Source organism: Oncorhynchus masou, chromosome 31 (genome assembly GCF_036934945.1).
Source record: "Oncorhynchus masou masou isolate Uvic2021 chromosome 31, UVic_Omas_1.1, whole genome shotgun sequence".
NCBI lineage: Eukaryota > Metazoa > Chordata > Actinopteri > Salmoniformes > Salmonidae > Oncorhynchus > Oncorhynchus masou.
In genome coordinates this window covers 18746420-18760836 of record NC_088242.1, presented here as the reverse complement: position 1 = coordinate 18760836, position 14417 = coordinate 18746420, and the positions used below count along the sequence as shown (strand labels likewise).

At 49.1% G+C, this 14417-nt stretch overlaps 1 protein-coding gene across 2 annotated transcripts in view; it reads right to left on the bottom strand.

Annotated features, from left to right (window-relative positions):
- LOC135523515 (fibulin-7) overlaps positions 1-14387 on the bottom strand; it is a 49788-nt gene extending 35401 nt beyond the window's left edge. For both annotated transcript variants that reach the window (XM_064950258.1, XM_064950259.1), the window contains exons 1-3: positions 13895-14387; positions 9326-9488; positions 5740-5916 (exon numbers count right to left, since the gene is read on the bottom strand). In XM_064950258.1, the coding sequence (XP_064806330.1) occupies positions 5740-5916; positions 9326-9488; positions 13895-13981 (427 nt within the window). In that variant the 5' untranslated portion in view covers positions 13982-14387. The remainder of the gene's footprint in view (positions 1-5739; positions 5917-9325; positions 9489-13894) is intronic.
- Between the last annotated feature and the right edge of the window lie 30 nt (positions 14388-14417).

The following is a 14417-nucleotide window of genomic DNA, read 5'->3' as shown; positions in this document are numbered from 1 at the left end:
AATTGTCCAATGAAAAACTCACATTTTTCGTGGTTAAACATTTTACATGACATGCCCCAAAGAACACGGCCTAGATTTAGTTTTAGCCAACTGTTTTTGTAGCCACTGCAGCCACTCTGACCACAGTTATATCAGAAAATCTTCATAGGTCAAATTGTGAAGAACAGGATGGGAGTTTAAAGTGATAGTGATGTCAGTAGTAAAAGCTAACCACGAACAGGTGTATGGATGGATCGCCACTGTGCAGACACATACTTTAGAAAGACAGCTTCAATACACCACCGCACTCTAATATAACATTAGCACGTGTTAGACATTCCTCCTTACTCTTTATTAACACCCCTTCCCCTCTCTGTCCCCCTCTCTGTCCCCCTCCCTGTCCCCCTCTCTGTCCCCCTCTCTGTCCCCCTCTCTGTCCCCCTCCCTGTCCCCCTCCCTGTCCCCCTCTCCCCCTCTCTGCTGCCCTCTCTGTCCCCTCCTCTGTCCCCCTCTCTGTCCCCCTCTCTGTCCCCCTGTCTGTCCCCCTCTCTGTCCCCCTCCCTGTCCCCTCTCTCTGTCCCCCTCTCTGTCCCCCTCCCTGTCCCCTCTCTCTGTCCCCCTCCCTGTCCCCCTCTCCCCCTCTCTGCTGCCCTCTCTGTCCCCTCCTCTGTCCCCCTCTCTGTCCCCCTCTCTGTCCCCCTGTCTGTCCCCCTCTCTGTCCCCCTCCCTGTCCCCTCTCTCTGTCCCCCTCTCTGTCCCCCTCCCTGTCCCCCTCTCTGTCCCCCTCCCTGCCCCTCTCTCTGTCCCCCTCCCTGTCCCCCTCTCCCCCTCTCTGCTGCCCTCTCTGTCCCCTCCTCTGTCCCCCTCTCTGTCCCCCTCTCTGTCCCCCTGTCTGTCCCCTCTCTCTGTCCCCCTCTCTGTCCCCCTCCCTGTCCCCCTCTCTCTGTCCCCCTCCCTGTCCCCCTCTCCCCCTCTCTGCTGCCCTCTCTGTCCCCTCCTCTGTCCCCCTCTCTGCAGCCCTCTCTGTCCCTTCCTCTGTCCCCCTCTCTGTCCCTTCCTCTGTCCCCCTCTCTGTCCCCCTCTCTGCTGCCCTCTCTGTCCCCCTCTCTGTCCCCCTCTCTGCTGCCCTCTCTGTCCCCCTCTCTGTCCCCCTCTCTGTCCCCCTCTCTGCTGCCCTCTCTGTCCCCCTCTCTGCTGCCCTCCCTGTCCCCCTCTCTGTACCCCTCTCTGCTGCCCTCTCTGTCCCCCTCTCTGCTGTCCTCTCTGTCCCTTCCTCTGTCCCTTCCTCTGTCCCCTCTCTGTCCCTTCCTCTGTCCCCCTCTCTTCTGCCCTCTCTGTCCCCCTCTCTGTTCCTTCTTCTGTCCCCCTCTCTGCTGCCCTCTCTGTCCCTTCCTCTGTCCCCCTCTCTGCTGCCCTCTCTGTCCCTTCCTCTGTCCCCCTCTCTGCTGCCCTCTCTGTCCCCTCTCTGTCCCCCTCTCTGTCCCCCTCTCTGCTGCCCTCTCTGTCCCTTCCTCTGTCCCTTCCTCTGTCCCCCTCTCTGCTGCCCTCTCTGTCCCTCCCTCTGTCCCCCTTTCTGCTGACCTCTCTGTCCCTTCCTCTGTCCCCCTCTCTGCTGCCCTCTCTGTCCCCCTCTCTGCTGCCCTCTCTGCTGTCCTCTCTGTCCCTTCCTCTGTCCCTTCCTCTGTCCCCCTCTCTGTCCCTTCCTCTGTCCCCCTCTCTGCTGTCCTCTCTGTCCCTTCCTCTGTCCCCTTCTCTGTCCCTTCCTCTGTCCCCCTCTCTGTCCCTTCCTCTGTCCCCCTCTCTGTCCCTTCCTCTGTCTCCCTCTCTGTCCCCTCTCTGTCCCTTCCTCTGTTCCCCTCTCTGTCCCCTCTATGTCCCTTCCTCTGTCCCCCTCTCTGCTGCCCTCTCTGTCCCCCTCTCTGCTGCCCTCTCTGCTGCCCTCTCTGTCCCCCTCTCTGCTGCCCTCTCTGTCCCCCTCTCCGTCCCTTCCTCTGTCCCCCTCTCCGTCCCTTCTTTTGTCCCTCTCTCTTCTGCCCTCTCTGTCCCCCTCTCTGTTCTTTCTTCTGTCCCCCTCTCTGCTGCCCTCTCTGTCCCCCTCTCTGCTGCCCTCTCTGTCCCCCTCTCTGCTGCCCTCTCTGTCCCCCTCTCTGCTGTCCTCTCTGTCCCTTCCTCTGTCCCTTCCTCTGTCCTCCTCTCTGTCCCCTCTCTGTCCCTTCCTCTGTCCCCCTCTCTGCTGCCCTCTCTGTCTCCCTCTCTGTTCCTTCTTCTGTCCCTTCCTCTTCCCCCTCTCTGCTGCCCTCTCTGTCCCTTCCTCTGTCCCTTCCTCTTCCCCCTCTCTGCTGCCCTCTCTGTCCCTTCCTCTGTCCCCCTCCCTGCTGCCCTCTCTGTCCCCTCTCTGTCCCCCTCTCTGTCCCCCTCTCTGCTGCCCTCTCTGTCCCTTCCTCTGTCCCTTCCTCTTCCCCCTCTCTGCTGCCCTCTCTGTCCCTTCCTCTGTCCCCCTCTCTGCTGCCCTCTCTGTCCCTTCCTCTGTCCCCCTCTCTGCTGCCCTCTCTGTCCCCCTCTCTGTCCCCATCTCTGCTGCCCTCTCTGTCCCCCTCTCTGCTGCCCTCTCTGTCCCCCTCTCTGCTGTCCTCTCTGTCCCTTCCTCTGTCCCCCTCTCTAGTGCCACTCTCTGTCCCTTCCTCTGTCCCCCTCTCTGCTGCCCCTCTCTGTCCCTTCCTCTGTCCCCCTCTCTGCTGCCCCTCTCTGTCCCTTCCTCTGTCCCCTCTCTGTCCCTTCCTCTGTCCCCCTCTCTGCTGCCCCTCTCTGTCCATTCCTCTGTCCCCCTCTCTGCTGCTCTCTCTGTCCCTTCCTCTGTCCCCCTCTCTGCTGCCCCTCTCTGTCCCTTCCTCTGTCCCCCTCTCTGCTGCCCTCTCTGTCCCTTCCTCTGTCCCTTCCTCTGTCCCCCTCTCTGTCCCTTCCTCTGTCACTCTCTCTCCCCCTCTCTGCTGCCCTCTCTGTCCCTTCCTCTGTCCCCCTCCCTGCTGCCCTCTCTGTCCCCTCTCTGTCCCCCTCTCTGTCCCCCTCTCTGCTGCCCTCTCTGTCCCTTCCTCTGTCCCTTCCTCTTCCCCCTCTCTGCTGCCCTCTCTGTCCCTTCCTCTGTCCCCCTCTCTGCTGCCCTCTCTGTCCCTTCCTCTGTCCCCCTCTCTGCTGCCCTCTCTGTCCCCCTCTCTGTCCCCATCTCTGCTGCCCTCTCTGTCCCCCTCTCTGCTGCCCTCTCTGTCCCCCTCTCTGCTGTCCTCTCTGTCCCTTCCTCTGTCCCCCTCTCTAGTGCCACTCTCTGTCCCTTCCTCTGTCCCCCTCTCTGCTGCCCCTCTCTGTCCCTTCCTCTGTCCCCCTCTCTGCTGCCCCTCTCTGTCCCTTCCTCTGTCCCCTCTCTGTCCCTTCCTCTGTCCCCCTCTCTGCTGCCCCTCTCTGTCCATTCCTCTGTCCCCCTCTCTGCTGCTCTCTCTGTCCCTTCCTCTGTCCCCCTCTCTGCTGCCCTCTCTGTCCCTTCCTCTGTCCCTCTCTCTGTCCCTTCCTCTGTCCCCCTCTCTGTCCCTTCCTCTGTCCCCTTCTCTGTTGCCCTCTCTGTCCCTTCGTCTGTCCCCCTCTCTGTCCCCCTCTCTGTCCCTTCCTCTGTCCCCCTCTCTGCTGCCCTCCCTGTCCATTCCTCTGTCCCCCTCTCTGCTGCACTCTCTGTCACTTCCTCTGTCCCCCTCTCTGTCCCTTCATCTGTCCCTTCCTCTGTGCCCCTCTCTGTCCCCCTCTCTGTCCCTTCCTCTGTCCCCCTCTCTGTCCCCCTCTCTGTCCCTTCCTCTGTCCCCCTCTCTGTCCCCCTCTCTGCCCCCCTCTCTGTCCCTTCTTCTGTCCCCCTCTCTGTCCGCCTCTCTGTCCCTTCCTCTGTCCCCCTCTCTGTCCCCCTCTCTGTCCCCCTCTCTGTCCCTTCCTCTGTCCCCCTCTCTGCTGCCCTCTCAGTCCCCCTCTCTGTTCCTTCTTCTGTCCCCCTCTCTGTCCCCCTCTCTGTCCCCTCTCTGTCCCTTCCTCTGTCCCCCTCTCTGCTGCCCTCCCTGTCCCTTCCTCTGTCCCCCTCTCTGTCCCTTCATCTGTCCCCCTCTCTGCCCCTTCCTCTGTCCCCCTCTCTGTCCCCCTCTCCCTCTCTGTCCCTTCCTCTGTCCCCCTCTCTGCTGCCCTCTCTGTCCCTTCCTCTGTCCCCCTCTCTGTCCCTTCCTCTGTCCCCCTCTCTGTCCCTTCCTCTGTCCCCCTCTCTGTCCCTTCCTCTGTCCCCCTCTCTGTCCCTTCCTCTGTCCCCCTCTGCTGCCCTCTCTGTCCCTTTCTCTGTCCCCCTCTCTGCTGCCCTCTCTGTCCCCCTCTCTGCTGCCCTCTCTGTCCCCCTCTCTGTCCCTTCCTCTGTCCCCCTCTCTGCTGCCCTCTCTGTCCCTTCCTCTGTCCTCCCCGTTGTCTCTCCCTTTGTCCCCTTCTCTGTCCCTTCCTCTGTCCCCTCTCTGTCCCTTCTTCTGTCCCTTCTTCTGTCCCCCTCTCTCTCTCCCTGTCCCTTCCTCTGTCCCTTCCTCTGTCCCTTCCTCTGTCTCCCTCTCTGTCCCCTTCTCTGTCCCCTTCTCTCTCCCCCTCTGTCCCTCCCTCTGTCCCCCCCTACGTCCCTTCCTCTGTCTCCCTCTCTGTCCCCTTCTCTGTCCCCCACTCTGTCCCCCTCTCTGTCCCTTCCTCTGTCCCCCTCTCTGTCCCTTCCTCTGTCCCCCTCTCTGTCCCTTCCTCTGTTCCCCTCTCTCTCCCCCTCTGTCCCTTCCTCTGTCCCCCCCTACGTCCCTTCCTCTGTCTCCCTCTCTGTCCCCTTCTCTGTCCCCCACTCTGTCCCCCTCTCTGTCCCTTCCTCTGTCCCCCTCTCTGTCCCTTCCTCTGTCCCTTCCTCTGTCCCCCTCTCTGTCCCTTCCTCTGTCCCCCTCTCTGTCCCTTCCTCTGTCCTCCCCTTTGTCTCTCCCTTTGTCCCCTTCTCTGTCCCTTCCTCTGTCCCCCTCTCTGTCCCTTCTTCTGTCCCCCTCTCTCCCCCCCTCTGTCCCTTCCTCTGTCCCTTCTTCTGTCCCTTCTTCTGTCCCCCTCTCTCTCCCCTTCTGTCCCTTCCTCTGTTCCTTCCTCTGTCCCCCCCTACGTCCCTTCCTCTGTCTCCCTCTCTGTCCCCTTCTCTGTCCCCCACTCTGTCCCCCTCTCTGCCACCCTCTCTGTCCCCTCTCTGCCACCCCCCCGTTCCCCTCTCTGTCCCCTCCCCTCTGCCCACCCTCCCCTCTCTGCCCCCCCTCCAACTGCTGATAAAAGGTATTTACAGTAAATTCCAGTGCGTTGTGAAGACAGAGTCCATGGCAGCAGCACTAGTGAATAACAACAGGAGAAGAGGAGTAGTGTGACCTTTACAATTTACAGTGACTGGCTGATGTGAACTCAAGTCATTTTAAAGAGGAACATTTGTGTAGGAAATAGCAAAACTGCAATGTAATGTGTGAGATGGGCTCTGGTTTCAGGTGGACAGACAGACATTGGACAGACACATTGGAACATTGTTCCTAACTTAATGTCAAATAAAGATATGGTGGTGTAATGTGTGCGGGTCCCATCTCTTCAAGTTTTCCTCAGCCCTGCACCACCTAAAGTGATGTGTGTTTGACTATATTGCCCATTTGGACAGACAGACAGACAGACAGACAGACAGACAGACAGACAGACATGTACCTTTACAGATGGTGTTGACACCACTCCAACTCCCGTTCTCTTGACACACACGTGTCCCGGGGCCCACCAGATGGTAACCATGGGAACAGGTGAAATGGACTTCATGACTGATGAAATACTTAGAGCCAAACTTTGTCCCGTGGACAGGGGCTTCCAGGGAGGGGCATACAGAGGGGGCTGGGGCAGAGAGAGAAGAGGGAGGGAGAGGGAGAGAGGGGGAGGAAGAGAGGAGAGAGAAGATTGTCACACATGTATGCATATGGAGTCGTGCACCCAGCATCCTGTGGTATTTAGTGCCTGAGGACACACACATGTCCCGGGTACTGTTGGTACTGTAGGACTCTAGGACCCCTTCATGGGAAAAGACTGACGCAATGCCTCGTTTCATTCAACAGATTACTGCTACGAGACGTTTTGGAGGAGAGGGGAAACCAACAACACCAGTTCGAAAACCAAATAAAACAGCTACTTGAAATAGTTCTCAACAAATGGCCATTTTATTGAGAGAAACGAGGCCTACTACAAATGCAGAAAGGATAAAATGGCAGCAATAATAGAAAATAATTCCACAAATGTACAGAATTGAAAGCCAAGGTGTTGTAATTACACACTGATCAAATGCTCCCTTCCTTTAACTGTAGAACAATATGCCTGGAAGATGAGGTGTGTTGGTGGTTTCAAAAGGCTGATTCCTTCCGTACCTGTGTTGTGGAGTTAGCCTACTGCTTACAATTCAAAGCCAAGCTTTTAGTGTAATTAGATCAGTGTGTGCTTCTTTTCTAAATCTGGATGTAAATAAAGAGGTTTGACCTCTAGTACAGTACAGCTTACGCTTTTGGGATAAACACCCCACACCCTGTCAATTGCATAATATTGTACCTCCCAAAGTGAAATTGTATGGAAATGCTGTAAGTAGTAGGCTAACTCCACAACACAGGTACGGCAGGAATCAGCATTTTGAAACATAACCAACATACCTCATCTTCCAGGCATATTGTTCTACAGTTAAATGCAGGGAATGTTCTTACTGTGCTTTCAATTTTCAACTAATTGAAAGCACAGTAAGAACATTCCCTTCATTTGACTGTACAAAAATATGCCTGAAAATATTTTTTTTCTTTCCAAAGATGATTGGAAGCACAGTCTTTTCACTGTCCCCAAATCCAGAACAAATTGAACAAAGCGTGTAGTATTATATAGAGCCATTATTGCACGGAAATCCGTTCCATCTCATATTGCTCAAATAAACAGCAAACCTGGTTTCAAAATAACCTGGTTTCACAGATAAAGCAACACCTCACAGCACAACGCCTCTCCCCTAGATAGTTTCTGTGTAGGCACTGATATGCAGGCTACGTGTGCTGTTAAAAAAATATATGTAGTTCTGTCCTTGAGCTGTTCTTGTCTATTAATGTTCTGTATTATGTCATGTTTCATGTTTTGTGTTGGACCCCAGGAAGATTAGCTTCAGCTTTTGTATCCGCTAATGGGGATCCTAATAAAATACCAAAATACCCTTATGCATAAAAAAATTCAGGGGATTTAAAAAAAAATCGAATGTAATCTGAGTGTACAAAACATTAAGAACACCTTCCTAATATTGAGTTGCAGAACATCCTCATTTCGTTGGGGCATGGACTCTACAAGGTTTCGAAAGCATTCCACACGGATGCTGGCCCATGTAGACTCCAATGGTTCCCACAGTTGTGTCAGGTTGGCTGGATGATACACACAGGAAACTGTTGAGCGTGGAAACCCCAGCAGCTTCGCAGTTCTTGACACAAACCGGTGCGCCTGGCACCTACTACCGTATCCCGTTAAAAGGCACTTAATTTTTAAGTTTTACCCATTCGCCCTCTGAATGGTACACATACACAATCCACGTCTCAATTGTCTCAAGGCTTAAAATCATAATTTAACCTGACTCCTCCCCTTCATCTACACTGATTGAAGTGGATTTAATAAGTGACATCAATAAAGGATCATATTGTTTTACCTGGATTCATATGGTCAGTCTATGTCCTGGAAAGAGCAGGTGTTCATAATGTTTTGTACCCTCACTGTAACTATACAACAACAGAAATAGGAGAAGAGAAATCTTTCAAGTAATTGCAAGCACATGGCTAAACAGTGTCTAGCTTATTTTTGAGCAAAAGAGAGAGAGAGGGGGAGGTTTGTTCTATACCAGTAAGAGCAGAGCTATCATCCACATGTCTGGTGTTAAACAACACAATTCCACTTCCTGTCAGTCTCCTATTGAGTGCCTGGTGTGTACTGTAATGGTGCCAAATGACATTCTCTCTCTCTCTCTCTCTCTCTCTCTTCCTCTCTCTCTCGTTCTCTCTCTCCCTCTCTCTCTTCCCCTCTCTCTTCCTCTCTCTCTCGCTCTCTCTCTCTCTTTCTCTCTTTTACTATCTCTCTCAAAATAGCAGCTGATGAATGACTTCCATTTTCACAGGAATAGAATAGAAAGAAATAGAATCGAATAGAATATAATTGAAAATAATACAATATAACTTGCTATGGCTTGGTTTGATAGAAAACCCTGATAAGCCTAACTAGTTGTCTGGAAGAAAAACATTTGATCCAAAAAGACAGCGGTAACTACTAGAAGACCAACGATTTCCACATTGACCCAATACTGAGGTTTATCTACTAAAGCGTCAACATCAGGTCGAAGAGAGTTCACATGTCATGTAAGTGCTATGCAGAAGCTTTGGGTTTCAGTGGGAAACTTTCAACTTTAAGCTAAACTTTCAAATCTAACTGTTTCCTTATTTTGCTGATTTATTGACCATAAAACCAGGAACGGGGATGTGAATCTCATCAATGCACATTATGGTAAACAGTACTGACATGGTAAACAATACAATCATTTCCACAAAATCCAATGATGGTAGACCACACACTACTCCCTAGCCTCTAACACTCCTCCCCTTACCCTCTGGTTAGGATGTTATGTCTCTGCAGTAGAGCCCCTCTTAAGGACAATGGAAGTAGGCCCAGGCTAGGGGATCTTTAGGCCTGGGCCTGGCTCTCTAAACAATGTGCATAAATAGAGGACAAAAGTGGAGTAAATTGAAAGACAATCAAAGTAGATTTCTGGTTTTAATAATAAAGAAGCATTTCTGAAATCGACTTCCAATATCATTCAACGTGCTCCAATTTTCTCCTCTGTTGATGAATATTTGTATTTATTTTACCTTTATTTAACTAGGCAAGTCAGTTAAGAACAAATCATTCATCAGCTGCTATATTGAGGAGAGACAGCTAGAGAAAGAGAGCAAGTTAGCGTAAAGAACCCTTAGGCTGGTCTGTACACGGGGCGGCAGGGTAGCTTAGTGGTTAGAGCATTGGACTAGTAATCGAAAGGTTGCAAGTTTGAATCCCCGAGCTGACAAGGTACAAATCTGTCGTTCTGCCCCTGAACAGGCAGTTAACCCACTGTTCCTAGGCCGTCATTGAAAATAAGAATTTGTTCTTAACTGACTTGCCTGGTTAAATAAAGGTAAAATTAAAAAAATTAAAAATAAATAAGATCTTGATTTCAGGTGCTGGAGAATGGTTATACTCTCAGTCGACTCACCAGCCGACTGATCGGCCTGAGGCAGCTTGGAGACAGAGTTCTGTAGGGTTGCCAGTTTTGACTTCATGATGCGTAGTCCCTCTGTGAATCTCATCTCCTGTCCCTTCAGAAACTTCTCCATCTGACGGAGAACACCAACCACCTGGTGTTTATCCATGCAGTTCTAGAGACAGAGAGACACATACAGTACATGTTAACCACAGGAGGTTGGTGGCACCTTAACTGGGGAGAACGGGCTTGTGGTAATAACTGGAGCAGAACCAGTGGAATGGTATCAAACACATGGTTTCCATTCCATTTGCTCTGTTCAGGCCATTATTATGAGCCATTCTCCCCTCAGTAGCCTCCTGTGACGTTAACATAAGATATCATACAGTTACATACATGTATAACTGGTCAAATATGAAAACAACATGAAGAACATGGTTCTTGGTGGTTGTTGTCCATGCAGTTCTGGAAAATAATGAAGCACATACCAGTACAGAACTGGGAAATTAGAAACTAAGGAGTGTTGGCTTTCAGTTTTACAAGCCACAACCTATTTTGTTCTTAGTCACACACATAACCAAATGTTAAAACAACAAGTATTTGAAGATATTAAACCATGATTAATATCAATTTAATGGGAAGCATATAAATAAACCATGATTTGCACTATGACAGTATTATAGCTCAATTAAAATGAGCAAGCTTCAATAAATCACAACTTCCAATAAAATCCACAAAATGTGTAATCGTCATAACATATGAGAAGTGGCAGGTATGATTTAACAAGCCTAGTGCAGCTGTGGTAGTTAATGACATCACCCGATTAACTCCAAGGCACGTCCCCAAATGGCACCCTATTCCCTATATAGTGCACTACTTTTGACCAAAGCACTATGGGCCTTGGTCAAAAGTAGTGCACTATATACACTATACACAATATAAATAAAAAGGGTTCCAAAAGGGTTATTTGGCTGTCCCATAGGATAACCTTTTTTTTGTTCCCGGTAGAACTCTTTTGGGTTCCATGTAGAACCCTAGTGTTCTAACTGGAACCCTATAGGGTTCTACCTGGAACCAAAAATGGGTTCTTCAAAGGGTTCTCCTATGGGGATAGCTGAAAAACCCTTTCAGGTTCTATATAGCACATTTTTTCTAAGAGTGTAGGGAATAGGTTGCCATTTGGGATGTACCCAAATCAAACTTCAAAATGTCTGGTGGTGGGTGGGTTCTGTGATGGCTGTGGTTACAAATATTGACATTCCGCCAGTGTTCCCTAGCATTTCCAACAACCGTCGCCAAAACAAATCCAATTTCACAGCTGCACAGGTGTTTTCAACAAGACCAATAACATTTACATCATTGTACTTTATTAGTGGTGGAAAAAGTACCCAACTGTCATACTTGAGTAAAAGTATTAGATAGCTTAATAGAAAGTTACTCAAGTAAAAGTGAAAGTCAACCAGTAAAATACTACTTGAGTAAAAGTCTAAAAGTATTTGGTTTTAGAAATACTTAAGTATCAAAAGTAAATGTAATTGAAAAAATATACTTAAGCATCAAAAGTAAAAGTATAAATAATTTAAAATTCCTTACATTAAGCAAGGCGGACGGCATCATCTTCTTGTTTTTAAAATGTACGGATTGCCAGGGGCACACTGAGTCTGTCAGATCAGAGGCAGTAGGGATGACCAAGTGTTCTCTTGATAAGTGTGTGAATTTAACAATTTCCCTGTCCTGCTAAGCATTCAAAATGTAATGAGTACTTTTGGTTGTCAGGGAAAATGTATGGAGTAAAAAGTACAATATTGTATTTGGGAATGTAGTGGAGTAAATGTAAAAGTGGTCAAAAATATAAATAGTAAAGTAAAGTACAGATACCCCAAAAAATGATTTAAGTAGTACTTTAAAGTATTCTTCCTTAAGTACTTTACACCACTGAGTATTATTATAGTAATGTAGAGACCTGGTTGTGATTTCAGAGATGAAATAATGATAACATTCATATCGTTGTGCTATTACTGTATTAGTATTATGGCTGTGGCCTGCCACCTGGTCATGGAGGATTCAGCCATCATATCCTTTTATTAACATTCACAAGTCATACCCAGGATTCCTGAAAGAAAGAGCCTGACAACGACCTTTGGGTCAAAACAGTGCACCTGAAAGTTATTGGCTGTGTGTACACTACTTCTAAAGTAGTACCCTTCTAGCCACAGCTGTCTCCGCTAGCCCTCCAAACCCTCCTCCCCCTGGTCCTGGTACTCACTTGGAGGAACATGTGAAAGGCCGCCACACCATGCACCTCTCACTGTCTCTCTCCCTCTCTCTCCCTCTCTCTCCCTCTCTCTCCCTCTCTCTCTACCCCTCCCTCTCTCTCTACTCCTCCCTCTCTCTCCCTCTCTCTCTACCCCTCCCTCTCTCCCTCTCTCTCTACCCCTCCCTCTCTCTCCCTCTCTCTCTACCCCTCCCTCTCTCTCCCTCGCTCTCTACCCCTTCCTCTCTCTCTACCCCTCCCTCTCTCTCCCTCTCTCTCTACCCCTCCCTCTCTCTCCCTCTCTCTCTACCCCTCCCTCTCTCTCCCTCTCTCTCTACCCCTCCCTCTCTCTCCCTCGCTCTATTCTTCACAATCTACTTCTTCCCCAGTGTCAGACAATACAGCAGCTGGACCAAAGCTGTTTGACAGATGTCTGTCAGTGAGACCTCTGTCCAGAACCCTGGCCCTCTGTATATTTACATGGCAGGAAACACAGAGGTTGCATCCTAAATTACACCCTATTTCCTATATAGTGCAATACATTTGACTGAGGTCGATGCAAAAGTAATGCACTATTTGGGAATAGGGTGCCATTTGGGACACAGCTACAGACTCCTTGGATAACAAACCCTGAATGGACCAGCTTTGTATTCAGCTTCAGCACATAGCCTGGATGCCATGAGCCCATGAGCTATTTGAGAGCAGGCTGTTGACAGATAAGCTCATTCCAAAGTCTCAGAGAACAGTGAAATAAATGGCTGTTTGCTAATCCTTTTCAATCATATTTAACATGTCTGTAGAAAAGTATAATTTCTCAGGTGAGGGCATACCTTGCATACTTGAAATGACAATCAATGCCCACTGTGAGTACTGCAATAACTTTCCTAAACTTAAGCAATCCCATTGATTCTGCCCTTGAGGCAGAACTGCCCTTATAAAGGTCAATTCTCAGAGGAGCATTGGCCAAGAGTAGGCCCTATGCTTCAATAAGACTTCTTCCATGTGCTCTTTTCTTTGACGACTCTCCCACAGGGTAAATGGAAATGTCACTAACTGACACAGTAGTGGACTCATATCCATCCTAGCAACACACACAAACCAGGGCTCAGACTACAATTTTTCCCTTGATGGCACCAGCCCATAATTTGTTCGCACCCAAATTAAATTGCAACGTCACTCAATTGAAAACATTTGTATCATCTTATGAAGTAATTCATAGTGCTTTATTAAAATGTGTAATAGACTACTGAGATGCTATTCAAGAAACACGGTGCTTCATCATCTTTTCATGTTGTTATTCAAATTATTTTGATGTGCAACCTAATTCAGTGATTGTCATGCATTTTGGGTTGCCAATTATGCTATTGTGGTTAGATTTTACTGTTAAAATAGGGCTCCAGAATGTTCTGGTTTGTTTTTGTTCAATAGAGATGAATTTGCCTGCATCTTTATGTGCACTAATATCAAGCGCTCAATAAGGTCTTTGCAATCTCAATGGCCAATGCACATTTTCGCGCTCCATAGGCCTATCGCAAACCATATCACATATCTTGTTATAAATAGTTGCCATTGAGCTCAAAATTGAGAGCTGACACAGTTGAATAGTTGTGTTTTCCGCAGCAGGCCCCAGCGAAAGAGGTAGAGGGGCAGGCTGACACTGTCATTACGGGAATCATGAGGATAATGAACTTTACTGTTTGACCAAATCATGGTTTTAGCCTTTTAAGAGAGGTGACCATGTAGAATGTGGAGTTCGCACTGATGCGAATGGTCCCAGTCTGGAGCCCTGCACACAAACACGCACGCACGCGCGCGCGCACGCACACACACACACACACACAGTGGGCTCAAATATAGATGGCTTGTTTTAGAATCCTGGACAAAGATGCCGAAAGGCGTCCAAGAGTCAGTGCTCACGGCTTCCCTCTTATAAACTTTCAATGGGTATTTTCCCTTGCTCAACGGGATATTTGTCTAATCCTGTAAAGACAGTCCTTGCTCATTTGTGATGAGGACATGGCCAATAATAGCCTACATGTTCAAATCATGGCTAAACCTTTTACATTGGAACATATCAGGGAAGGATAGCAATTGCAAGTTAAGGTTTGTTTTGTATTCGTGTTAATTAATATAGCCTTCTTTTTTGAGCGTAACATAAAGCTAATTAACTGTAGCCTAGAGTAACTTTTGCAGCATGGGTTGTTGTTGACAAAAAAACAACAACATTTCCAACAAAATATTCTTAAAAATTACTCATCTCTACGCGTAATAAGCATGTAGCCTACCACACACACATACACAGATGATTAGGTGCGAAGACTACAAACCTGTCCGCCACCATGGCAAGTATGGATAGTTGTCAGACACAGAAAAAGCAAACCGCTGCGCAGCATTGATAGTGCCATAACTTTCATTCCAACTGGATTGGTGTTGGAATGATATCCGATTTTTTCTCCAAATGGTCAAACTTAGTCAGGTGTTTAAAGAATAGAAAACCAACGAACTCAACCTCGATTTCCGAAGGTCCTCCGCAGCGTTTGCGCAACCGAACTGGCAGATTCAGGATGGGAACTAAGATATTTCTCATCAGGTGGTACGAGCGACGGTTGGGATGCTGTGCGCTCCCGTGCCCGTCCGTGCGCTCTTGGATAGACTATGATGAGAGTGAGCCTGAATCTACTGCTTAACCTAACTGAAAATGTAGATTTTGAAAAGCGATGGATGTACTAGGAATAATCCCTCCCACCAACACTCCAGTCGGGTTTCTCTCTCTCCCCAATGTTATGTTCTTCTTCTCATTGGCTGTGTCGCCATTCCCAGACTCAGACCGAATAGATCAAGCAACCATCT